Here is a 27758-nt window from a genome sequence, read left to right as displayed (position 1 = left end):
TGCAGTTAATCCCGATTCAGTCAATCTTCTATTTAGGGATGATGATCGACTCTGAGTTCCGGGCTTTTCCGTCACAGAGAAGAATTCAGTCCTGCCTTCAAACGGTTCAGAAATTCCTCGCTCTCCCTTCCTGCTCAGCCAAAGAATGGATGAGCCTCTTGGGCACCCTCTCATCCATAGAGAAGTTTTTGCCTTTAGGGAGAATTCTTACAAGACCCCTCCAGTTCTTCCTAAAGGCCAGCTGGTGCAGGAAGATGCTCCCAGACTCGTTTGTCTTTCCCATCACTCCCGAAATCAAGGAGGACCTTCGGTGGTGGCTCAGGGAAGGGAGATTCTCAGTTGGGAAATCGTTACACCCATTAAACCAAGCCTAACCTTATTCTCAGACGCTTCAGATCTCGGGTGGGGGGCCTTATCCGCAGGATTCAGAAGTTGCAGGGACATGGTCGCAAGAAGAAAGGAGGCCCCACATAAATTTGAGGGAGCTGAAAGCAGTACATCTGGCTCTCCGACACTTTGCTTCAGTGACATACGAGACGATCAAGATCAACTCAGACAACATGACAGCGTTAGCCTACATAAAGAATCGGGGAGGTGTGCACTCGTTCTCTCTTTGCCTAGCAGCCAAAGATCTCCTCATCTGGGTCCAGGACAACTGCACCCGGATCGTCACCCGCTTCATTCAGGGCAAAATGAACGTACTTGCAGATGAGTTGAGTCGCTGCAAACAGGTCCTACCAACGGAATGGACACTGAATCCGCAGGGGTGCACTGATCTGTGGAAACGGTGGGGGAAGCCATCGATAGACCTGTTTGCAACATCAAGAAATCACCACCTTCCCCTGTATTGCTCGCCAGTTCCAGACCCTCTGGCATGGGCAATGGATGTAATGCCCTGGACTGGTCCAACTTGGACATGTATGCCTTCCCCCCCTTTCAACATGGAGATGATAACTTACGGGTGGCAAAGGGGAGTGCTCTGAACACAATTTTAACTTACGATCATGTTTGTTCGTATCTCTGAATGTTCGTAAGTAGGATAGTGTCTGTATCTCATCCACATATGGAACTACAATTTCAGTTTTGGTGTTATTCTTCAGTCTGACTGTATCTCTAAGATTATCACTAATTTACTTTTTTTCGTAGAGCAACACTGTATTCACTAAGTACTGTATTTTTTCATTAAAGGATATGATTGAGAGAGAGAGAGAGAGAGAGAGAGAGAGAGAGAGAGAGAGTGTTTACATCAAAGTCTAAGAGTAGTATAAATGGATTTGTAAGGGAAATAATGTTTTATTGATATTTTGCTGTTTTTTCATTAAAAGATATGTATACTGATCTGTACTGAGAGAGAGAGAGAGAGAGAGAGAGAGAGAGAGAGAGTGGTGTTTACATGGAATTCTAAGCTCAGTATAAATGGATTCTGTAAGTGAAATAACATTTTATTGATATTTTGATGTTTTTCCATTAAAGGATATGTATACTAGCACAGTATGAATGGATTCTGTAAGCGAAATAATGTTTTATTGATAGTTTGCTGTTTTTTCATTAAAGATTGTGTATACGGAGAGAGAGAGAGAGAAATGAAGTGTTTATACATCTACAGTAAGTCTAAGCACACTTACTTGCTGGGGACGACACTTCAAAGGCACGGTTAAACTAGGGCTGAGGAGAAGAGTCAGAATGCCGGTTTTTTGTTGTTGTAGTGCTTACGTATAAAATTCAGATTTTAAATACTTTTACGGTGATTGGATCAATACAGTATAAATGGATTCTGTAAGTGAAATAATGTTTTACTGATATTTTGCTGTTTTCTCATTAAAGGATATGTATACTATACTCTATTGGCGCCTTCATGGCGATTTAGGCGTTGTCCCCTTCGTTGCCAAATGTACTTCTCTCGAGTTTTTAAAGGCCTACCCTTCCCATTTACCTTTTAATCCGTGCTTCTGTCAAGGAGGTTTAACCTCCTTGGCGTTTGTTAATGTCTCCTGGGAGCAGTAAACTTCTGGGTGTTCTCTATTGCCTCGACACTCCTTCGAAAATATTTCCATTCTTCCAGGTCTCTGTTTTTCATATAGGCCTCATTGAATCTCTTTTTGAACCTTCCTTGTGATTATCTCACGCTACTCGACTTCCGCACTTCTAATTTACTTGTTTTTGTGTCAATTTACTGTTACTGTATATATATATATGTCTATGCATATATATATATATATATATATATATATATATATATATATATATATATATATATATATATATATATATATATATATATACAGATATATAGATAGAGAGATATATGATATAGAGAGAGAGAGAGAGAGAGAGAGAGAGAGAGAGAGAGAGAGAGAGATAATTGACATTTGAAAAGGATTGTGTGTAGACAGATAAGAATATATATAGCATAAATATACATAGGTTACACAAATAAGATTATCGGCAGCTATCTAATTTATCATCTATTCATAATATGGTCCTTCGTTTCTTTCCAGTTAAGATTATATATATATTCATAACATTTTTCTATTCATATATCTTCTTTTCTTTACAGACTTAGTTCCAGCTTTGCCATTTACTCGGAATATTTCATTGTTTTTCCTTTGTTTTTGTATCAGTTTTTATCGTTATAACATACACGATACGTTTGCATGAATGCCCATACCCGATGAAAATATCTATTGTGTTTTATAGTCTTCATTATATATAAGGGTTTGTCAAAACAAATAGATAATTATATAAAACATATAGATGATTATTTCCAGGAAAATTACATGTGCCGCATCTCTTTCCTATTCTTTGCCTTCTTTTTCAAATCCTGATTGTTCTCTCCGGACTATCATTGTTGCTTTACTGAAAAAATGCCTTTGTTTTTGTGTTTTTATCTGATATCCGCAATGGTCCACGTGTTTTATAGTCTTCATTTTTGTCAAAAACAAATAGAATTAAGTACATTTGATAATAATACACCCTATGAATCGATTTCTCGAGCCTGTGGATGAAGATTAATGCGGGAACGAGGACTTCCTTCCATGTTGTTTGTAAGGCGACAGACTCCTTAATGAGTCAGTGAGTGTTTTGACTGAGCTTCCCTTGTGGAGGCACGGGCTGTTTGACATCTTCATGCCCTGTGGTCAGCTTAACAGGTAAGAGAAGAACTGGCAGCGCTGGAAATTTTTTTGTCACGTTTAAGAATAAACGTGTTGTTTTATTGTTGTTAAATGCTAGAAAATTACGAGGGCCTTTAATAATTGGCAAAAATTGATTAGCAACTATTTATATTTGTGTTGTATAACTTATGCTGCCTTCATATACCATACAACGTGAGTGGGAATATTTGATGTGGCAGCGCCGGTCACCTCCCATGCCCTGCCCTTTTCGCCATGGAGGAGCCAATGGAGTATAAGAGGGAGAGAATGACTGAACAAGAATTTTTTAATAAATTTATGGATGGTGAGGACTAACCCCAAAATGACCTAAACCAAGAACTTACAGTACTAAATCATTTTTTTATCATAAATGTATTTCTATGTACATAATCACAAAAATACTAACATGACCTAGCAAACTTAGCATTCTTTTTGGAGGAACATGTCTTGTTGTTCTAAACTGCCCACGTATTTCAGATATGCTCTGTACAGTAGTACTATCCTTAAATGCAGACTCTACAGTAAATGTCATTTCAGAATTATCTTGCAACACATCAAAATATAAGAAAATGTATGTGCATCATGTGCAGTACAGCAGACAATGCACAAAGTTACGTTAGGCAAAAGAAAACATGTCTGAATTATAGGGGACACTTAAGAGTAACAGTTGTAGGCAGGTACGTAATGTTGTAAGATGACTTTGAAATGATATTGGGGTGTTCTCGGATGATAGTTTGAGGTATATTTTTATTTGAGCTTATTTGAGCTGTTAAGTTTGGCAATGAATTGTTAAAATAAGCAGTTATAAGCATTTTATGGGTGTATATACTTAGGAGTAACAGTTGTAGGAGGGAATGTAAGATGACTTTGGGTATTTTGGGATGATGGTTTGGGGTGTATTATTTGTTTGAAATTATATTAAATTGTTTTAGTGTGATAATTTAAGGTATATTTTTGTTTGAACTATTAAATTAGGCAACTGTTAAAATAGGCAGTTATAAGCATTTTAGTTTAAGGGGTACAGGGTATTTGCCAGTTGTAAGCCAGTTATAAGCATTTTTAGAGGGGATTTTTGCATTTCTGCAATGGGTTCTGGAACCTGTCCCCATGTAAAAGCGGAGGATCACTGTAGTCTCATTGTCTTACCATGATTCTTGTCCATATAGCAATATAGATTGCACTGGAGTAATGTATAATAACATGATGTCAGTCTATATGATTTTCCATTTTTAGCCTTGCACAAAATATCAAATCAAGAGAACCTGTATTGGATATTACTGTAATCTTTAATATTCAAAAGCCTCTTCCTCATTAATCCTTCCTCCTCCTAGTGTTATGTCATCCCTTTCTTTATACTCTTTGTTATTTGTGTTTTTCTTAGATTAATCATAAGTCCCATATAAGTACACAACAGTCTTTGAAGCAAGGATTGCCAGTCTCGCAGTATTTTGCTGATTAAAATAGTATCTGTGTACTTTTAAATCTGATAAGTTTCTGTCATTACTTCCATGGAAACCACTTCCATCTCCTACCACTTTTTCCTTGATAACATATATGAGAAGGGCAAGCAGCAAAGGTGACAGGACATTTACCTTATTTCATTTGATGGACACCATCCATAGATAAGCTGTCTTAATTCTCAGTTGGACATACATTAGATGGTTAGTGACAAGTATTCGACATGCTTGTGTTTGAGTACTTCAACGCCATGACTAGATAACAGATAAAGAAATGCTGAGATCACATATCTTCAAGGGATATACAAGAGTTGATCAAGGTAGATACCTTCCTTTTTAGTAATTGTTCAACCCAAGAAAGAACAAGAGGTATGTAATTCATATGAACACAAAATTCTAGATCATTTGTATACTTAATGGTCATGTTTTTGTATGGAACACCCCTCTTTCCAATCCCTTTGATTGGCATACATCTTGATTTACAGATTGGCAAGGAAATAAGAGTTGAATCAACAAAATTGTGGTAATATCGTACCATCACAAAATGTCACATACCTAGCCCATTTGTAACTGCGTAACACTTAGTTTGCCTGACTATACCCAGAATTTAAACATAATAGAAAGTAATTTGTAGTAAAAAAAAAATAAATTTTATATTTTTCTCATATCTTCTCTCCTAGCAAGGTTCTGCTGGTAGCCCATTTAAGCTTTAGAAACTTCATTTTATTTTTCACAAGTTACCGTTATGAAGGAAACTTTAGCAGTGAGAATTGTGCATCAGATTTTTCAAATGTTATATTATTTTAGCTTACAAATCACCAGTGGTCAGTGTTCATCTGCTTTATTAATAAGATATTCTAATGTTATTGGTTCCAGTTAATTTATGGCATGTTTCTCTTGTATTTCAGATTATTGTTGGGGATGCTATTGCATACATGAAAGATTACATCGAACAAAATAAATCATTTGACTATGTTTTTGGAGATCTCACAGACATCCCAATTTCTTCATCTCCTCGAGGGGAATTATGGGACTTTATTCGTAATATCATAAATCTTGGAACAAAACTGCTAAAACCAGGAACAGGAAAGTACATGACTCATGTAAGTATTTTTATTTTTTATGAAATCTTTTAACATTTTATATTGAATTTCTAAGTCTTTTAGTTTTTGGAATCTTGAAAAGGTACAGGTAATGGCCTCAAAGACTGCTTGTAATACGATGCTAATCATACTGGTGTTTGAGTAATTGCTAAAATTTTATTAAGTGCACTTGAAATGCTTTAGTTTCAACTGTAAGTTTCGGCTTTCATATAAGGCCTAATTTATTTCAGTAGAAATCTGCCATACCTCTTCAAAACATAATGTGATTTTGTTTTAATGTTTGCACCTATTGCAACTTGCCCTGGTTGCAAATGTTTGTACAATAGAACATAAAAAAATTTTGATATACATATACAAGATTATAGTCTACAAGTTTTCACCTATCTCTTGGTGAAGCTGATTTTTTTCTGTGTATGTCTGTCCATATTAAAGAAACTCAGAGTTTCTTTCTGTAGAATAATTTTTTTATTCACAAACAGTTCATGGCAGTATAACAGTGTGGTATCTGTTTTTGTGAAGAATTTTGATTTACTGATTTTTTTTTAATTGTTTAACCTTTTGAAATTTTGAGTATAATTTATACAGTACTGTATTACAGTAGTATGAAAAGGCTGCATCTGATTATTTTGCCTAACGGTTTAAAATTTTTTTTTTCATGATAAATTTCTTTTCAAAGCTGAGTCCAAACTTTGAGCGTGATTACTGTAAGTTATGTCAGAAAATAGCATACCTGTCTAAGTATGGCTAAGGATTTTAATCTAAAGCCTGGCCTCTCTCTTGCACACCCTAAGTATGGCTTACACTAACATTTAAGGATTTAGGGTAAAAAAAAAAAGCCATGCTTGCATGTTATGACTAAGGATTTTAGTCTTAAATTGTAATTATTTCATTACAAACCTGTTGATACTGCTGTGCAAAGCAACTGTTGTCTGTTCTAGATTTTTGGATGTCACATATACATTTCAGTGTCAGAAGCAACTTAGTAGTCTGGATCCAGTTATAATTTTAAAGGGTTTTATGGCACTTCTGGAGTTGCTAAATGTTACAAAATTTCTACAATGTTGTGTCTTTAATCATTTTAATGGTTGATCCTACTGCACCTGATTCTGTTGTGAAAACAAATGGTAGAAGGTGTGGAAAATTGGAATGTTTTCTTGGGTGACATAGCTGCAAATCTCATGACTGATGTAGATTTTGACCCATCAGTGTATATTGCATAGTGTAAGCTTCTGGTCTTGTATATGTTCTCTTGCACATTGCACATCTGCTGCCTGACTGGTAGCTACAGTATGATGCTTTGTATGTTTTTAGGAAAGAAAGACATGACAGAGGTAAACTTTGCGAACAATACTTGTGTTTATGTGGCAAATGACAAGAGAGAGAGAGTTGCCAGTTCCCTCTATGCAGGTTAATTTTATCATCATTTTTATTATCTTTTATATTTCATTATAGATATAGTACTGTGTAGTCTACTAGTGTTTTTATTTTTTTATAATCTAAATTTCATTATCTTACTCTTCATTTTAGAGACAACTTCCTTTTACTTAATAATTATGTATTCTTGTCCCGGCCTAAGCATCTACATATGCAGCTGAATTCTATAATTTTTATCATGTTTTATTCTTCATTTTTCATCTTTTACTATGAGGTTTAATTCAAACGTTTCTACATTGGTTTAATATTCATACTCTTCATAAAAATAATGAAATACAGTATATTTACAGGTATTTATAGGTATACAGTCAGTCCCTGGTTATTGGCGGGGATTCTGTTCCAATGGCGTGATGATAAACGAAAATCACCGATAACCGAAAATCGGTGATTTTCAGCGCTTATCAGTGCCGATAACCGGAGATCGGCACCTCTGTTAGGTATGTGTCAGCACCAGTACCCTATTATTGGCACCGATAAGCAGATATCAGCTCATATCGGCTCCAAAAATCGCCGATTTTCATCACTAGACAAGTCCCGTAAAACCGATCGCCAATAACCGTTGACTGCCTGTATACATAATACATATCGCCAGTTAAACCATACTCTCGGCTAAGACGGATACCCTGGCTCCCCCTATTAGGTCCGTCTTAACGAGGGTTGACTGTATTACTTCTTGTTGTTGTTATGAATCTATTTATTAGATTTGCTTCAATGTTAATTTTAATTCTTTCGGGAGACACTGAGCTTAACTCTGGGCCTGCTACTCATTACTGTAAGAAAAATTACAGAGTACTTTACTTGAATATTCAAGGCGTAAGGTCAGATTTTCTTGATTTCCAGAGTTGTGCCCAAAACTATGACTTGATGTTTTTATCCGAGACACTTGTAAGTAGTAAAAAGTCAAAGGTTGAATTTTTAATCCCAGGGTTTGATGGCCCTGACTTTATTTATTGTTGCAACATCCCCCATCTGCAAGGTATGGCGGTGTACAGTAAACCCCCCATGTTCGCGGGGGATGCGTACCACACCCCCGAGAATAGCTAAAATCCGCTAATATTTAAAACCCCTCTAAAAACACTTAAAACTGCCTATTTTGATAGTTCAAACACAAAAAATCTCAAAAAATGCATATACCTGAGTATTTTAATAGTTTTATCACAAAAAGTGCATTTAGTCATGAAAATATGAAAATATACTAATTAGTGAATATTTCTCAGTGAAAAATACTGCAAATGGGCAAATTTTCCACAAATAATGTGTATATACATTCCACAAAAATCCGGGAATCGTGAGAACATGCGAAAAAGGCTGTAGAATATAATATCCTGATTGGAGGCATTTGGGTGATAGCCCAAAACATCTGTTTGTTACTTTACAACTGCATTGAGAAAAAGAAGAAGACATTCCTCCCGTTAGCCTCGTAATAGGGCTGTCAAGGAGAGGATACAAGTCTGATGCATCATCAAGAAAATCTGCCTCTTTAGGATTAATATTTCTGTTATCAGTATCATTAAATGCACTAAATGGCGACAGAGGCATAAAAAGTAATATCTGTCTTTGACTGATATATCCACCCCTATGTCCTAAAGGTTGGCCATGAAGGCATTAGGCTAATATTATTTTGGGTAGGATAGCCTAACCTATGGTGTTAAGGCCTATGGTACCTTATCCTAAGGTATTGTAAACATGGGATAGCTAGCCTATAGTAATGTGGCCTGTACAGAATTTTTAATGTGTATGCCTTATAAAAGATAGCCTACCAAAAAAAAAAAGGGGGTGGATGTAGACAGCACAGACAAAACTGTAGCACCACACAAAAACATATCTATAAACATATATATATATACATACATACATAAGCCTATTCATATTTGCATGCAAAAACATTACACACATATATAAACATATTAATCTTGCAGTAATTGAGCTGTAGCACTAAGTACGAAATACCGCAATGAAAAGTACTTACGCTTACAATTAGACATAAGTACTCGAGTTATTTGAGGCAACTTAGGCTATATTGTATGTAAGTCCTAAATCAGCTCTAAGCTGCTTCAAAGCTGGGTAAGATGTAGTATCATCCCTACACTAAATTCCTTTATCTCATCTGATCACTTGTTATCTTGACAAGAAAAAACCACGGTTGTGCCTCAGTCAGGCTAACATAGGCTACGGGATCATCAGCAAAACGAAGCAGTCGGTTTTCACAAACTCTTCTTATACAGTGTATTGTTTTCATCTTTGCTTGCTGTAGATGACACAGTGCAAAAAGCAGAAAACAGGTACAATACCGTACAGGAGAAATTTAGCCAGAAATCATAAATAATATAACAACGTCGATTCACACATTTGCTGAAGCAGATGGCAAGAAGAATACTGACTCAGTTGTTTGCATTCCAACACCACCTGTGGGGCTAAGAGGTGACTACAAGCCAAATGTAGTTTGAATTTTTTAAAGTGCAGTTCACACTTGATGGCACGAACATGTAAGCTAACTTTAACAGTACATAAGTTTCGTTCCATATAGTACAGATTTTGTGATACTTGTACTGCCAAAGGCCAACATATATCAACGAGCTATGGCAAAACAGCATCGATAGTGTCATAGTGCAAAAAAGAAATGCATGCATGGATATAATCAATGGAATAAGTTCAAAAACTCCATCCAGAGTAGTTTGGAAGAAAGTATGGAAGCTTGTAGGGAAATTTGTTCCAAAAGGAATACAAACCTATGCTTTTATAGATATAACTCTCAGTGCAAAACGCACTGCGGCTGTGCTGGCTTAAACAAAAATCACATGCCCTAATGGGTAGGCCTCTGAGTCATCAGTGACCTGAGATGGGCTAGCACATCCATTTTGTTCTCAGCCATCTTGGTTTGTGATTGTCACTGTCCTTTGGCTCTCGTAGTTGAGATTTGCTTTTGTGTGTGTCACATGCTCATACCCTTTCTGCACTTTTGTTGCAGCATTTTGCCCTCACAGTGCTATTTCCTCCTCCATTAGCCCTGTGCTTTAGCCCCTAAAAACCCTTTTCAAAGGTGGGAGATATACTAATAACAAGTTCCAAAAATGTAGCTGAATAAATGTAGGTCAGCACTTATCCAGTATTTCAAGTCAAAGTAATTACTTGGCTGACTTTCAGGAGATTAGGAACTCTCATGCTCCTTTAGATTTATCTGATGGTAATCATGTTCATGAGCTACAAGATGCTCTTTCTTCACCAGATGATGGTTCTGGTAAGATACCATCTTGTATGTAATGCTGGAAGAGGTAAAAACCTACCTCATAAGGATCATTCACAGAATTTGGGAGACTGGAATTTAACCAAGGGGATGGAAAATTGCCATAGTAATACTGATCAAAAAACCAAATAAAGGCCATCAGACTACCAGTTACAGGCTTATAGCTCTAACTAGCTGTGTAAGCATGCAATAAAAAAAAGAACACTCCCTCATGAAGTTACACTCAGTTAATGGAACAAGATGAAACTCATGACAACTTAAGAAGTTCAAGTGAAAATGCAATGCCTTACTACCCTAACACTATTCTTGCATTTTAATACATTTTTATCTACTTACAAATTTATTAATTTATTTTTGTCTTTTTTATTAAGTGGGATCTCTTCTTCCTGTATTTCCCTTTACTTCTTCTTCCTAATGAACACCATATTCTTTGAAAACTTTAATTTCAGGTCAATGGCCCGTGTGGGCTTCTTCCATATGAATAGGTGGCATTTACTGAATAACAGTAATAATATAAAATCTATACCAGTGGCTGGAAGTCAAGTGAGGAAGTTGGTCTAGCTGTTGTCACAGATGATTTTTGTAATTTTGCAAAACTACCTCCCTTCTGCCTCAGTATATACAGCTGAACTATCAGCCATTGTTAAATTTTACATTTAGCATATAACTCAAATAAGTTTTGAGTCATATACCCAGATTGCAAAAGTGCTCTGGAAACCCTTAATTATAATTCATCCCATCCGTTAGTACTGAAGACTTAGGCATGGCTTTTCCAGTTTCTTTAGGCACAAAAGAGAGTTTTGTTGGGTTCCTGGTCATGTTGAGATCCCAGAAATGAAGAATTGGGCAAAGAAGCAAACTCCAATTTGATATGAAGATCCCTGTTCAAAATTATATATATTCAGTATGCAGCAGAAGCAATGGCCATCTCCCCGTCTTGCTAATAAAAAGTTTAAGGCTATTAGGCTTCAGATATGATGTTGGCAATTGTCTTGCCAAAGCAACAAGAGGAATGGAACTATTTTGACAAGGCTTAGGATTGGTCAGTTCAGACTGACAGTTTTGTTCAGTTGAGCACATTCTGGTTCAATGCACGATGTTAGTAAATGAAAGGGGGATGTACCATCTAGATGGTAAACCCACCATTGAAATTTTAGGGGACAGTATTGATGTTTGTCAAGTTATTGATTTTTTAAAAACTGTTCTATGAAAAGATCTGATAATTGTATGCAAGGCATTTTTAATCTTATTTTAGGCAATATTAATTAGTAATTAAATTTTTGGGTTTGTACCTTTTTAAACATTGATCACCTTTAGAATTTATGTTTTTAAATTCATTCATTTTGTTCTCATTTTCATTTATTCTCATCAAAATGCTGAATGAGCTGGTGGAATGGAATATAGAAATTAGGCCCGAGGCCAAGCACTGGGACCTATTAAGTCATTCAGCACTGAAAGGGAAATTGAGAGTAGAAAGGTTTGAAAGGTGTAATAGGAGGAGAACCTTGCAGTTGCACTATGAAACAATTGTTAGGAGAGGCTGGACAGCAAGATGGAAGAAAGAGAATAGGAATGGAACTACAGTAAAAGGAATGAATAATGTTGCAGCTAGGGGCTGAAGGGACACTTCAAAGAACCTGTAGTATTGCCTACAATGTGCCACATTAGGTGCATTAATGGCACTAACCCCCTATGGGGGAATGACCCTGTGGGTCTAACACACTCATGTCCACTAGCAAGTGCAGGTGAGAACACTGGCTGAGATAGGCCAATACATGGGCCTACCCAGTAAGAATGTTTTTTTTATATATGTAGTAACAGCCATATGCCATACACTAAATAACAGCCGAAGCATGCCATGCACTGAAATAACTGTTTTCTGAAAGCTAAGGTTCATATACTTATGAAAAATACAAATTACTTTTAAATTTATGTTCCATTCCGTTCCCCTCTCTCCAACCAACACCAACCACTGTTTCCTCAGACACCAGACAAGCACCTGTGATGAGGAGGAGTATTCTCTATTTGTTTGATAACTGTGTGATACTTTCAGTATCTGTGCACTTGCTATGTTTTTGTTACGAGTGTTTTGTTGTTAGTATTCCTTGTGCTTTTGCCAGTTTAGTCCTACAGAGAATTAATGGGACCAACACTGTTATGAGGTTTGCAGATAGGTACAGGTAGAGTAAGGGGGCAGGTGCACAGAACCATCTTGGTGTGATGGCAAAGGTGGACTCCTCTCGTCCAAGTGGGCATGTGTGCAAGCAAGAATCTTGCCTGAGGTATGATCACATGGTGATCTGGCACCTATGCTCTCCTGCCATGAGGAAGAGTGAGTGTAAGCAGCCTTCTTGGACTTCCCCTTATTCTTTTTCTCCTATGACAAGGAAGTTGAAGATGAGATGTCAAATACAAAGGGCACATTTCCTTTTCTCATGATAGTCCTTGCTTGCCTTCATCTCTTAAGGACTGGTTGAGGCTGGGATGGGAGAGGGAAGCATCTGCCAGAGGGTCTGCCACTTGCAAAACTAATGCAACTGGAGAATCCCCTTCCTTTACAGCAGTAGATGAAAAAACCATGGTATGTGCAGACACATCATCAGCTGGCTTGTCCTTCCTCTTTTCCGTGAGTGTCAAGAAAGGCTTCCACCAAAGGACTACCTGGAATGTGTTATATGAGAGTAGCCAGATTTCAAGCAATACTTTTTAAGACATCAGATTACTGGCTTCCAAACAAGTTAGGATGAACAGGTTTGTCATACTCAAGGAAGTAACCCTCTGATGAGGGAAAGGTGTAAGGGTTCAGCGGTGTCAACTGGGGATTGTGACTTCCCAAAGAAACCAGGTAACACTTCCTGTCCTCCCTTCCCCTCTTACTATACACTTTTTCCATTGAGGAGAGGACCAGGAAGTGCATACACTTTGAGGCAAGAATCATGAGCTATCCTTACCGCTACAGTAGGAAATCTCATGTGGGTCCACCAATAGAGCACACATGAAGCGATCAAATGGTCATTCATGGTACTGGTCATGTTTTTCTCCATCTCGAGAAAAACGGCCCAAGGGCACATTCAAGCAAACATAGGCACAGGGCACAAAAAAAAAAACCCAAGTAAGAACAAGGGTAGCAAGCTAAGTATCCACAGTCCAAAATTCATCAAATGCATGGAAGGCGAAGAAAACCGAGTAGCGAGGTTAGGGCAACAGTGATTCCCCCAAGCTACCATGTCACCAGGATTCAATGACTGTTCCAGCTTGCGCCAAACGATATTCCTGATGTAAGAGGCGATGGTTGTGTTCCTGCTGGGGGAAAAAAAAAAAAAAAAAAAAAAAAAGTGATGGTTGTGTCCTTGTTGAAAAAAAAAAAAAAAAGTTTGAGACATGCTAATGTAGTAACTAAAATATTTATACAGAATGGGAAAGAAATATAGAAATAATACCCCAAAGGTTATCAGAATCCATTTTTGTAAATGTTTTGGGTTGCCAATTCAACTCTATGTACTGTGGAAACATAAGGCAATGGTTTGTCTGTACACAAACACATACAAAACTTAAAATATTTCTTTTACAGGCAATTGGCAGTGGTTGTGAAAATGCACTGAAGATGTTTGAGCGTCAGTTTTCAGCGGTTGAGGTTCCAGTGTCAATCAATCGTACCAGTAATTTTGTGCCTTCTTTTATGGAAGATTGGTGTTTTTACCAAGCAACTCGTAATAGCTAAAATATAAAGTATATTCCCAAAGAAAGTAAAAAAAAAAAAAAAGGCTCTGGAAAACCACTTCTCTAAAATTCTTGTATGAAAGACTACTGTAGTATCAGGGCAAAAATAAAAAGTACACTAAAAAGCACACATCGTTTATTTATTAAACATAGTGATGAAATTACATTGATCTCCATAAAAAAAAGATGTCACTCATGTTAAGTGGTAATAATGACAATAACAATTATCAAACTACATATCATATACAAACATATTTTAACCTACTTCATGTCCAAGTGCGTCATGTAAACACTATGTATGAGAAAGATAGCTTTTAAACAAAATAAATGATCATGGAATATATCTATACATATTTACTTTAAATTGGTACTGGAGTTTGTTACAGCAATAGGGGACTGTTATGACCCATCCATTCAGCAAACTTATTTAAGATTAAAATGATGTAAGCAACATAGAGATTAAGGCATATTTAACATTTACAGTCTATTAAATTCACAATTGTTTTTGATAGCATAACCAACATGGCATGAGGTAAGTGGTCTTAAACTCAATTAGCTTTTCCTCTATTAATTATCACTCATAAACATCAGGATATAAAAAAATTAATTTGGTAAAGCCAACTATTCCACACTGTGATAATAAATCATGACAATTTTGCAGCAAAAATTATAATGGGTTACAAAGACCCTAAATATAATAGAAAAACCAAGCTTTTGTGGCACAACAATACAAGTACTTCCTGTCTTTTTAATGCCCAGTGTTTCACAAAATCTGATTCTAGCATACTTTGATATCTTATGACTGGAAATCTAGTAAAATGGCACTATTTTATTAAAAAAACTTTCCAGGATAAATTATTAGAATTTCTACATTTTTATAAGATTAGAAAGCTGTTCACTTTTGTTAGTAGTATTATAGTTCACATAAATATCTTATTTACATCCTCATCCTCCTCTTTTTTTGAATAAAATTTACCTGGTGCTGTCAAACAACACTGCAAAATGACTGCATGGCTACCAGAGCTTAAAATATAGCAACTGTATCAGAAAGATGGGATTAATTGATCACTTGTTCCAATTAAAAACTACAGTATAAGGCTTTCAACCTAAAAAATTATGGAAAATACACTAAGCAAAATATATACTAATGATTTGTTCTTTTAAATATGTTGAGTTAGCCTTCCTAATATATTTTTAATTATGGACAAAATCCCAATTTTATAATAAACTCATCATAGAATATTGTTCCTTTATTAACAAAAATAATAGTAAAGGTATACAGTTCCCAACAACCTAACTGCAAGAAAAAGTATGTCACACTACTTGACAGATTACACTTTTTTTTCACAAACTTTACTTCATAACCTACAGCTAATTGGTACATATACTTACAGTTCTTTTTGATGTTCACAGGAAAATTCGTATATCTCCAAAACCACATTTTGAAGTGCAAAATATAATTGTGACTTCATTTAAAAATAATAGACCATCATTTCCCATGAATGGCCCGTCCATTTTACTGGTTCAGGTGTATAATAAACTGTAGCCAACTAAACTAAGTAGTGCAAAACTTTGGATACATTTACAAAAGGTAAAATAAGTAATAGATTCCATGTCCTTTTCTTTTCTTCTCCTACAAAAAGACATTAGAAAATAAATGGATGATATAATAACAAAGTTACCTGCATGAGCTCCTGATATTCAAGAAAAATGGATTATGCACAAAGTCACACAATAAGATAATAAAATAATATTAAAGAGTAGGCTTTAAAATCTTTGGTCCTTTTGAGTCTTTGGAATGATAAAAATTAAGTTTAAAATATGAATTGCTGAAATGGTATGGCATTATGTTATCCTTAAAACTTCAAATATTACACAACTTATTTCCAAGAACAAAAGATGTAAAATAAAAATTAATATTTTTCATACATAAATATACATAATCTGGGTCCAAAACTATATTCCTTTGTATGTAATACTGAATCTTTTACCAAGTGTGAAAAGAAAGGGGTCTCTGCTTAACAAACATCAAAATCTTAAATACTCAAAATAGTAAATATCATCACATAACAGTTGTAACTCATCCTCCCCTCCCAACATGTATAAAATGTGAAAGGATAACAACGGACTAAAAGGAAATACTTAATGCTACATGACACAGTGCACACAGCTAAATGTTTAACATGAATGCATCTTTCTTCACACTGTGAGTCTGTAAGTATTGTTTTAAAAACTGTCCTCCTTGGCTTACACACATACACTATATAAACGTTACATTAGGGAATGCAGATTTCTCTATATAAGAACATCAAATGCACTCCATTTTGAAAAATGTAATTACCCTTACAATAAAAAAAAATCTCCACAATAAAAAAGGCTGTATTGGTAACTGTAGCAACAGCTTAAAACGCTGTAAATCCAGGATTGAACCAAAACAGCAATTAAATCACTGAAATATAACAAAACCCAGGTTTACATTTGCCAAGATTTCATATCACATCAGCACACTAAATATATTCAAATATATTTCCAGAATTCACCAATAAGTGATAAACTAATTGATGAACTAAAAAGATTATGATTACCTGTACTTATGGCAGATGGAAGATACACGACCATTTCCATGCAAAAGTGCCAAGGGGATTCAATGTCAATGATTAGAAATCATAAATTATACTCCAAGGCAAGTCCTATCATTACAAGATTACAAAAAGTATGGAAACTTCAACAAAATGTAAATAAAATGTATGAATACTTCTTGGTAAACAGATAATCACAAATGGCTACCAAAAAGCTAACTGGAGAGTGCCTTGGTGTTTATATGGCAAAATCAATTTTTACAACTTAAAAAAATAAAAAAGAAGACATGAATAAACAATCATGTCCTCTCCAACCTGAGAGCCAAGACTTATTTTTCAAAAACAGTACAACCATATAACTATAAAAACAAAAGAAAAAAGTAAATTCCTCTTATACCCATATGAATGTGTGGGAGCCCAAACTGAGCAACTGTTATTGTATGGGTATAGTTTCTTTTAATGCTAAGTTCATATACAATTCTTGTACCACAATATTATTAAATCAAATGACAAGAATATGAAAAAGCTTATAGAACCTCAATTTGTTTCTTTCATAAATGCATGAATAAAGGAATGATATTAGACTTTAGGCATAGTGCCTTATAGTGAACACAAAGTCAGTAATAAAATGTTTATACCTTATTAAAAATGTCAACTTTATATTAAAGAAAATATAAATGGTGTCACTACCAATATGATGATTCTATGAAACATACATGAGTTGTATCCTAATGAAATAGCTGTGTTTTCTACATGAGTGTATCAGGTGGATTTGCAAAGTCCATGAAGACTTGCTTATCCTTTGTAAAGTATCCAGTGTTCCGTTCCTCCAGTCATTGTAAGACATTTTCAGAGCACCACAATTCTCATCACAATTATAATGTCATCTACCAGCAAGACCATTCCACTATTTTCTTTGTTTTGAAATGTCAATAAAACACTTAATGAATACATCAAAACTGCCTCACTATAAATAATTCCACTGTACTTTTTTCCACATGCCTTATCCAGTATAACAGATTATCAGCATAAACTCACTAAGGCCTAACTTCAGAGTCAACAGTAGACTGGGCTCCTTATCCAGGCCATGCAACAATAACAACAACAAAATGTTGTCTAAAGTCAAGTCTGTCAGCCAGCCCCTTCATCAATATCACTTTGATACTTATCAATCATAACAAGGGTACTTCTATTATAAATACAAACTTTCTATTGCCACCTTCTTCACCCTTCCTTGGAACATCAGTCATTTGTTTACTTTCAACATTTGACAGTACACTGTAGTTCTTTGATTAATTCATGATTGTGATAACTCCTGACCACTTGCATACCATATCCAATTCCATACTATGACCAGTCAATCTGAACTGAAACCTACATCTAGTAAAAAGGTTAACTAAATCCTACCCTACACCTTTCTACATCTAAACACTATCTAAAGCTTCAGCAACCAGGCTTCTAGCCCAACTGATACCTCAGCTCTAAAGATTACTGTACCTAAAACTTGAGCCTTCTTAATTGTTGTGTGATATGAGTTTTTAAAATTTTTTTTGATCTACCCTAAAAACTAGCCTATCTGACATGACACACACAATAGTAAGAAAACTGGATAGGTATTGGGCCAAATTAATGTTGTTCTTTACGTTGGGGACAGAGTACAAGGGGACACGTTGGCAGCACTGAGGAAGGCTGAGTATAGAGCCCCACAGGGTGGCCACTTATACCAATATTATCACAAGGTCACTCCAGTGGTGGGGCTGAAGCTGAAATGATACAAGTAAAAATGAGAAAATGCACAGATCATAAGTTAAGGCTTATATCATACTCTTCTAAATAAATGAGCCATCATACCACTGATGGGGAATCTTATAATTACATGTACTGCTGAAGAGAGATGAGGGAGGGGATTTCAAAGTCTTCACTTTAGTGTCTTAAAATTGTCACACTTATTCTAAAACTAAGAAGGAAAGACACAACTAATTATCAAAACATGAATACTAAAACAACTGTGAAATTTACATTAATTATAAAAATTAGAAAACCTTATCTGTAATAAAAGCTATAGTTTAATTCATTTACCATCTTTCACACACCTCTTCAGACAAGCTAACATGCATGAAGACCTCAAAGTGACTTATCAACTTCTAGAGTAAAGCTTAATTTTTTCATTCTACCATTCACTCGCCAATTATTTCAAATGAGAATATTCCATGTGGCCTTGAAAGATTGCTTATGCTGAACAGAGTTCTTTACTCAGGGATTGGGTCAAATTAAAAAATCCTCAAATATCAACGGTCTAACAAATGTGAATGAGTATTCATTGTACCGCATTAAAACAAATGTGAATGAGTATTCATTGTATTGCATTAAAATTGGCAAGTAAGTTCAAGGAAAATCTAATCAAAACATTGCAAATGGAAAATTTGATATTAACAGTTTACTGAAGGGATTTTTCAATAAGGAAACTGCTACTGTGTGTCAACTACAAAATAAAAAATATTTTAAAAAGTTGTGACCTGTACCCTTACAGGGAGTTACCACCAAGTATTTTGAATGGTACAATGTATATGGCTAGCAGTTTTTTGAAGAGTCAAAAGTTCCAACTGCAATTCTTTCTATCCTTCATTTGACATTTTTTTTAAGCCTAATCCTACTCAGCAGTCCAACTTCTTTAACTTTACCTTGATCAAATTTTATACCATCAATTCATGGCAGATTCTTCAAATGAGCCCTATGAGATTCTAAAAATGATTTGGCCTTGTTAAACTAATTTTACGATAATAATTGATAATTCATTCAACATATGCAATGTGATTACTGTACAAAAATACAGTATACTGTGTAGGTAAATTATGTCAAGGTACCAGAACTACATGTATCTTTAAATTTTACTGGACCAGAGAGCTTTAGTTCAGCTATGTTTCCAATAACACAATAATTAGGTGAAAACAGACAAGACAAAATACCATTTCCTGTTTGCTGGTATCTTTGGTCACTTTTTAAGACTGTTTTACAAGAGATATTCAGCCACTGGTCTCAGATTTTATAGCTACCCAATTTCTAACAAACTTTTTGCTAATTGTTTTTCCTTTTTTTTAAAACTGACTTACATTATCTACTTTCAACAGGTTTTTGCTATTGATGAACATTTGTTGATTCAGCAATCCCTAATAAGTATAATTAAGAGGTTAATTCATTAGCGAATCTTGTATCATGCTCCCATTCCAAGTCTAGCCATTGTGTTCAAACTTCCATTTGAACACAGTGTTTGAGAATACTTAGTATTCCCTTTGACTTCAGGGGTTCTCCAAGTCTGGCCATTGTGTTCATATTTCCATCTAAATACATTTGAGAATACTTGGTATTACCTTGGACTTCAAGGGCTTCTCCAAGTCTGGCCACTGCTCAAATTTTCATTTGAACACAATGTTGAAGAATACTTGATATCACCTTGGACTTTGAGGGCTTCTCCATGTCTGGTCATTGGTTCAAATTTCTATTTGAACACAATGTTTAAGAATACTTGGTATCAACTTCAAGGGCTTCGAGGGGTTTCTCCAAGTCTGGCCATTGTGTTCAAATTTACATCTGACCATAATGTTTGAGAATACTTGTTATCTTAGCTTCTCCTAGTGTGGCCATTGTGTTCAAACTTCCCTTTGAACACAGTGTTTAAGAATACTTGGTACTACTTTGGACTTCGAGGGCTTCAGAACTTCAGTTTTGCTATTCCTGGAATTTTGTTCTGTTGGATTTCTACAAACTATGGGGGCACTAGGCATAATTGTTCTAAGTGGTGATTTTCTTTCCCAACAGATATTGTAAGGCTATCATCAGCAGATAATCTCTTTGGCCATCTCTATTTCTGAGTCAGCATCACATCATACTGAGGTATCATGATGTTACATTGCCCATTACTAGAGATTTTTTTATTCTTTCTACTGTAAATTAGGAAAGTCTTTCAGCTATTGTTGTGGATGTCTGCTCACGACGTTAAGGGAAGCTAGAAGTGCTGTGCGCCACTGCCCTGAACTGGTTTACTTTGATCAACCGACTATACATTTATTTGGTATTGATCTGTTCATTTTAAATTATGGTCCCTTTACTCCATACAGACATTTATGTTACTCCTTTTTGAATCTTGCTTAAGTTGTAAATATCATTTCAAATCTATTCCATATGAATGTGTCCTTATGTTAAATAATGTTTTAATTAAAATGGGTTTATAGCTACCCACTGCAAAAATTAAAAGAAAAATCAAATACAGTATATATAAATATATATTTTCTGAGTTCAGTCCCGTGTCAGCCTTCCATTACAGCACCTTAATTTCTAGGTATAAAAATGCTAGATATACCAGAGAAAAAAGCTTCCCAGGAAAGCTGGGGTTACTACCCCCAGTCGGCGTCTTCTAGTTAGACGTCGGTATAAGGAAGGTGAGTGAAATACCACTACCACGGAAACATACTCGAAAGATCTCTCCTTATCAAAACCCCGAACAGAGCGGTGAGCCGTTACAGCCCCTACACTCAACACCCGCCAGGACTGGCCACACCAGCGCCACCTACCTTATTCCATTTTCTAGCACGTGATTGCGACCTTTTCCTTTTGTGTGCTCGTGCCCTTTTTCTGGATTTATTTTCATCATTCGCCATGTCATCGAGCAGCTTTACCATCTCCAAGTTAAGTACCATCTTGGCTAAGTCCCTGCTAGCTGGCTTTCAGTCTGACCTTTCGAGTTCATCATGGCCAGACTGGAATGCAGAAAATTCATTTTTGCCGATGCCACTATCCGTCACACGAGCCTAACAAGCTTGTTAAGAGCTCGATCTGGGGCCTAACCTCTTCCCAGAAGAAGAGGTTACGAATGTTATGGCTGAGGCTACAAGGGCCAACCAGAGTCTAACGCTCTCGCTGGGGCATTTCTGCCTACAAGCGCAAGACCCCAGAATCTGGCGGCCCCAGACGAGAGGAGGCAAACGTTTCAGGAGACATAAGAGGCCCCACCATCAGGCGGTAGTTCAAGCCGCCCCGGTCTCGGCAGTGGCACAGCCCTCCACCTCCAAGGCTCACCCCCAACAATATGTGCTGGTCCAACCAGCTCATTCCCTTGCTGCGCCCTTGTATGTTGCTTCGCCAGCATACAACCCCACCTATGAGGGCCGTGGATACTTTCACGGCCTTAATAGGGATCGCAAGGGGAAGAGGCAGGGCCCCTCATAGAGGAAAACCCAACACCAGCCCAAGAGGAAGGCCTGGACGTGGTAGAGGGAACAAACCCGCTCCCTCCCACTGAGAGAACACAGGTAGGTGGTCGCCTGTATTGGTTCAGGGACCAATGGACCTTCAGCCCTTGGGCACACAGCATTGTGTCCAAAAACTAGGATGGAGCTGGATCAAGGACCCTCCTCCTCTAACCAGGTTTTACCAGCCACCCTCATCAATCCTACAGGATTACGTGACAGAATTGCTCAACAAACAAGCAATAAAGAAAGTAAGGCACCTAAAGTTTCAAGGCAGGTTATTCACTGTTCCCAAAAAGACTCCGATCAGCAAAGTGATCCTGGATCTGTCGCGTCTAAATCTCTACATAAATGCGACAAATTTCGTGATGCTTACGGTAGCTCAGGTACGGACTCTACTTCCGCGTGGAGCCGTCACCACCTCTATCGATCTTTCAGACGCTTATTATCACGTCCCGATTGCGCGGAACTTCTCTCAGTTCCTCGGTTTCAGACTCGGGAATCAAGCCTACTCCTTCAGGGTCATGCCCTTCGGTCTAAAACATTGCGCCCAGGGTATTCACCAAGCTGGCGGACACGGTAGTGCAACAACTCCGGTCCCGAGGGATATCCCTAGCAGCGTGCCTGGACGATTGGATAATTTGGGCACCAACAGTTCCGGAGTGTCAGAAGGCTACGTCCATAGTCATCAACTTCCTGGAGTCGTTAGGGTTTTCAACTGAACAGAGAAAGTCCCGCCTGACTCGGAGTCCCGGTTTCAGTGGCTGGGTCTCCAGTGGGATCTGTCCTCTCACACGTTATCTCTCCCGCCTCCCAAGAGGAAAGAGATAGCATCTCTCACCAGGAAATTTCTCAAAAATCAATTGGCATCCCGCCGATCCCAAGAAAGAGTCCTTGGGTCTCTTCAATTTGCCTCAGTGACAGACCTGCTCTTAAAAGCGAAACTAAAAGACATAAACAGAGTGTGGCGGAGTCGAGCCAATGTCAAGCTCAGAGACAAGGTCTCCTCTATTCCTCGAATCTTAAAAACAAGACTGCGGCCTTGGACCACAGTCAGAAGCCTGTCCAAATCAGTTCCGCTTCAATTTCCCCCTCCGGCACTAGTTGTTCACACAGACGCTTCCCTAAGCGGCTGGGGATATTCACCAAAACAAAAGTACAAGGAACGTGGTCCACAATGTTTCAGCAGTTCCATATAAACACCCTGGAAGCTATGGCGGTCTTTCTAACTCTAAAAGAAAATCCGCCCCCCCAACCGGATTCATATCAGGCTGGTATTGGACAGCACAGTGATAGTTCATTGCATCAACAGGGCGGCTCCAAATCAGGTCGAGTAAAACCAAGTAATGGTTGCTATCTTCTCCCTGGCGAACAAGCACGGCTGGCACCTGTCAGCCACCCACCTAGCGGGGGTACGGAACGTGGTGGCGGATTCCCTGTCCAGAGCTACTCCGTTGGAGACGGAGTGGTCCCTGGACGGGGAGTCTTTCAAATGGATTTGCCGCCAGGTTCCGGGTCTCCAAGTGGATCTGTTCGCGACGGAGAGCAACTTCAAACTCCTGTTACGTGGCCCCAACCTGGACCCTCAGGCGTACGCCACAGACGCAATGACAGTAGATTGGAACAATTGGGAGAAAATTTATCTGTTCCCTCCAATAAATTTACTGCTGAAAGTATTACACAAACTCAGGACATTCAAAGGTCAACCAGCCCTAGTAGCCCCCTATTGGCCGAAGAGCAATTGGTTCCCCTCTTCTTCAGGAACTGGGATTATGGAGTCTTCGGATTCCCAAGCCCATTCTGACCCAGACAGTACAAACCAAGACTGTGTCAGCTTCCTCAAGAATTCAGAATGCCCTAGTTTTATGGACTTTATAAAATTTCAGCCCAAAAAGGAGCAAACATTGACCCTGTCAACACTCTGTTTTAGAATCAGATAAAAGAGATTCTACTCTTAGACAGTATGACTCAGCAGTCAAAAAATTAGCCTCCTTCCTGAAAGCATCTGAAGCCAAAATCATGACGACTAATTTAGGGAGTTTCTTTCTTTAGATCACTGTTTGAGAAAGGCCTTGCTTTCCACTATTACCACAGTCAAGTCAGCCCTGAAGAAAGTATTTCTATACGGCTTTAAAATCGACCTTACAGATTCCTATTTTTCATCTATCCCCAGAGCATGCGCTCGTCTGAGACCAGTTACGCCTTTAAAATTACCCCCTTTCTCAATGACGCCTTTAAGTTAGCATCAGAGATGGATAACTTTCAATGCTCTTAAAAGGATCTGTTAAGAAGACACTATTTTTTGATTAGCTTGGCTTCAGGTGCTAGAATTCAGAGCTATCAATCTCACTAGAGGTGATAATTTTGTGAACTTCCTCCCATCCGGAGAGGTCCTCCTTCCTGACCCTTGATTTTTAGCCAAAAATCTTAAGACCCACAAGACAGGTGGTCTCTCAAGGAAGGTGGTGCCCCTTCCACAAGACCAGTCTTTATGTCCAGTTTATACACTTAAATCTTGCCTTTAAGAACTCACAGAGTAAGTCGGGTCCTCTTTTATCAGGGAGAAAGGTGGTACTTTTCACTGAATGCTATAAGACAACAAATTCTGTATTTTATTAAACAGGCCAACCCAGATTCAGTTCCTAAGGTTCATGATATTCGAGCAGTTGCTACTTCCATTAATTACTTTCATAATATGGACTTCTCAGAACTATCTAAATATACGTTGGAAATCACCTCTAGTGTTTAAACGCCACTATTTAAAATCGCTGCCCTGAAATTTTCTACCATAGCTGTGGGAAGTGTCATCTCCCACCTTAACTAATCATATCTTTATCCTCCTTTCCCCCCCCGCCTGCCTCATTTACTTCTCTGCTTATCCTCCTGGTTGATCATGCCTCACTGCCTGGCTCCTCATATTGATGTATTTTGTCTCTGTTGAGTGGAAACTGTAATCTGACATGTTATGATTGTTTTCTTGTGGGGTACTGGGCAGTTTTTATTTTATCCATGTACCCCAGATATATTTGTACTGTATATTTTATTTTCCATTGATTTTGTCTCTTACGTGTTTAGCTTAAGTTTCTGATGTAGCTTTTAAGATTGTATATGCATTTATCTTATGCAAATTTCATATTTCAATATGCTTTTAAGTAGTGTTAAGTATTTTTGGGGCCTCCAGTTCCCACTAATGATCACTTCCATGTTTCATAGTAAAAGTCTTTGATGTACCTTAGGTTTAGTGTTCTTGCTACATGTAAGAGATTCCTAATTAAAATTATTTTTATAATTTGTTTTTTTTTTTTTTCTTCAGATTACCCTCTTTCCCTCCAGTTTGCAGCCTTGGCATGATTCTCTATCACTATTTCACCAGCTGACACGGGACTGGACTCAGAAAAGGGATTTTGACAAAGGAAAAATCTATTTCTGAGGAAGGTCCTGTCACTCAAAGTGTGACCTCCTGACTCACCTATTGGCTCCCCCTTCTTGCACATGCCAAGTCTGGGGTTAGTGCTAGCATGGAATGAGGTAGGTGGCGCTGGTGTCGCCGTCCTGGCGGGTGTTGAGTGTAGGGGCTGTAACGGCTCACCGCTCTGTTCGGGGTTTTGATAAGGAGAGATCTTTCGAGTATGTTTCCGTGGTAGTGGTATTTCACTCACCCTTCCTTATACCGCGTCTTCCTAGAAGACGCTCGACTGGGGTAGTAACCCCAGCTTTCCTGAAGCTCTTTTCTCTGGTATATCTAGCATTTTTATACCTAGAAATTCGTGCTGTAATGGAATTTCACCGTGACACGGGACCTTCCTCAGAAATAGATTTTTCCTTTGTCAAAATCCCTTATTTCCTCTATATACATTACATACATATATATATATATATATATATATATATAGGGCCTTTATATATATATATATATATATATATATATATATATATATCAATACATATAAATATATATATATATCTCTACATACCTCTCTTGCCTATATATATATATATATATATATATATATACATACACATAATTACTAATCCAAAATATGTACATTAAAAAACCAGTACTAACCCCAGAATATTCCATGCTCACATCAAGAAGTAAATCTTTCTCTGACAAATGCAAAGGAAACATATGTAAAGCTAACAATTCACACTTGATATATCATATCATTGTCATTCATCCAAAAACCTTAAGCACAAAAATACTATATATAAAAATATTTAAGGTAAAATAATAAGTAAAAATTAAGAATGTCAAGAATTCCTTTCTAAACTTCACTGGTGAATTTTAACATTTAAGATTTATTAGTACTGTAACAGCCAATCTGAATGATGAACAGAACTATTTTAAAATAGAATGAAACTTAGGGCTCTTCATTAAAATATTGAATAAAATTCCCTTCGTTAAAAATAAGACCTGATAATGAAACGGTACAGTGCTAAATTGTGAGTGCATGGCCAGACACTACAACTAAATCAAGAAGGGTATATCTATTACGTGAAGTATGAAGTCTATAAGAGGGAATTCTACAAATTACATGATGAATTTTCATATATGAAAATAGATATATCCTTTTTAATGTAACTTCAGCAAGCAAGGTGCAACACAAGCATAACATACCTTACACTATACAGCAGAATTCTCGTGTCGTCTGCCGCCTGCAATATGTTAACACATAGCAATTGAAGTTTAATGGGACAAAACAACTGACCACCAGTGCATTGTCTTTGCAAGAGTGATCAAGCAAATTCAAGTCTAGTCTTGTCTACTAAGAATAATGATAAAATTGGCTTATCTCAAATTACAAAGGCAAAATTTTCAAACTACCAAATACTCTAAAAGGAATGTTATTTATCCAAGAAAATCCAACTCTTTAATTGATTAGAATAGTAAGTAAGGTAGACATTTTCTCTATCTTAGTCAATAAGCCATTCCAGACAGGACAACATTTAAAACAGAGGCAAAACAGTACTAATCAATCAGAGCCTTGCTCTACAAAGTATTTTTTGCCAAGATGACTTGACATATACATTATATTCTGCTGAGGTATTCTGAAGATCATAATAAAATGCACTAATTATTGAACAAATCAAGTTTGGTGTCATGAACTAATTAAATTAATGCAACACCTAACAAATATTTCTAAGCTATTATGTAGAGTTTAGCACTACATTTCAAACACACGAGTGATTGAAAGGCACCAACACCCTTCCTTTTATCCTCCAGTAAAAATTTCTTTCCCTCATATTTTACATTTTCATCAAACATCTGGAGTTTCCACAATACTCTTCAAACTAGAAATTTATAAATGCATTGTAGAGTATCTAATCATAATGTGACATTATAAATGAAAATCACAAAATACTAACTCATGATTCTACATAGCATTTCATATAAATAGACTTTTTAAATATAAAATGTGGCCAACAGCTATTTTCCTGAATTTCATTTAATTACCTAACCTTCCTGAAACTAGACTAACCAGTTTATACATTATAAAGTAACTGCTGTAGCTAAATTCATATGTGAATCTGCATTTGGTTAGTGAAATTCAGAAAACTGACACTACAGAAAGTAACTTTAAGATCTCTCAAGTATTTCAACAGTGACTCAATACAGTACTATATTAAAGGCTTTGATGCTTGCAAACTGATCTTTAGGAAAATTTAACAGGCTTCATAACTTACGAAAGTTCTTGATATATTAAACAGTTTAAAAAATACCAAACTAACGATGTAGCACCTTGTACTATTAATACAATCCAAACTACAAGATAAATAAAAAAAATTATGATTTCTGCAATAAAATTATAATAGTGAAATGAACCA

General features: G+C 36.8%; 2 protein-coding genes across 6 annotated transcripts in view; one reads left to right on the top strand and one right to left on the bottom strand.

Moving 5' to 3' along the window:
- The window catches only part of Sms (spermine synthase), an 89556-nt gene extending 75318 nt beyond the window's left edge, over positions 1-14238 (top strand). For all 5 annotated transcript variants that reach the window (XM_067123820.1, XM_067123818.1, XM_067123819.1 and 2 more), the window contains exons 9-10: positions 5518-5712; positions 13962-14238. In XM_067123820.1, coding sequence (XP_066979921.1) covers positions 5518-5712; positions 13962-14111 — 345 coding nt within the window. In that variant the 3' untranslated portion in view covers positions 14112-14238. The remainder of the gene's footprint in view (positions 1-5517; positions 5713-13961) is intronic.
- The window catches only part of kuz (zinc-dependent metalloprotease kuz), a 60965-nt gene continuing 47436 nt past the window's right edge, over positions 14230-27758 (bottom strand). Inside the window, 2 exon segments of the mRNA XM_067122830.1 lie at positions 14230-18452; positions 26551-26588. Coding sequence (XP_066978931.1) covers positions 26557-26588 — 32 coding nt within the window. The 3' untranslated portion in view covers positions 14230-18452; positions 26551-26556.

The sequence above is a fragment of the Macrobrachium rosenbergii genome, chromosome 21 (genome assembly GCF_040412425.1).
Source record: "Macrobrachium rosenbergii isolate ZJJX-2024 chromosome 21, ASM4041242v1, whole genome shotgun sequence".
Lineage (NCBI taxonomy): Eukaryota > Metazoa > Arthropoda > Malacostraca > Decapoda > Palaemonidae > Macrobrachium > Macrobrachium rosenbergii.
Note: the sequence above shows the minus strand (reverse complement) of the source record. Positions and strands in the feature narration are given on the sequence as shown.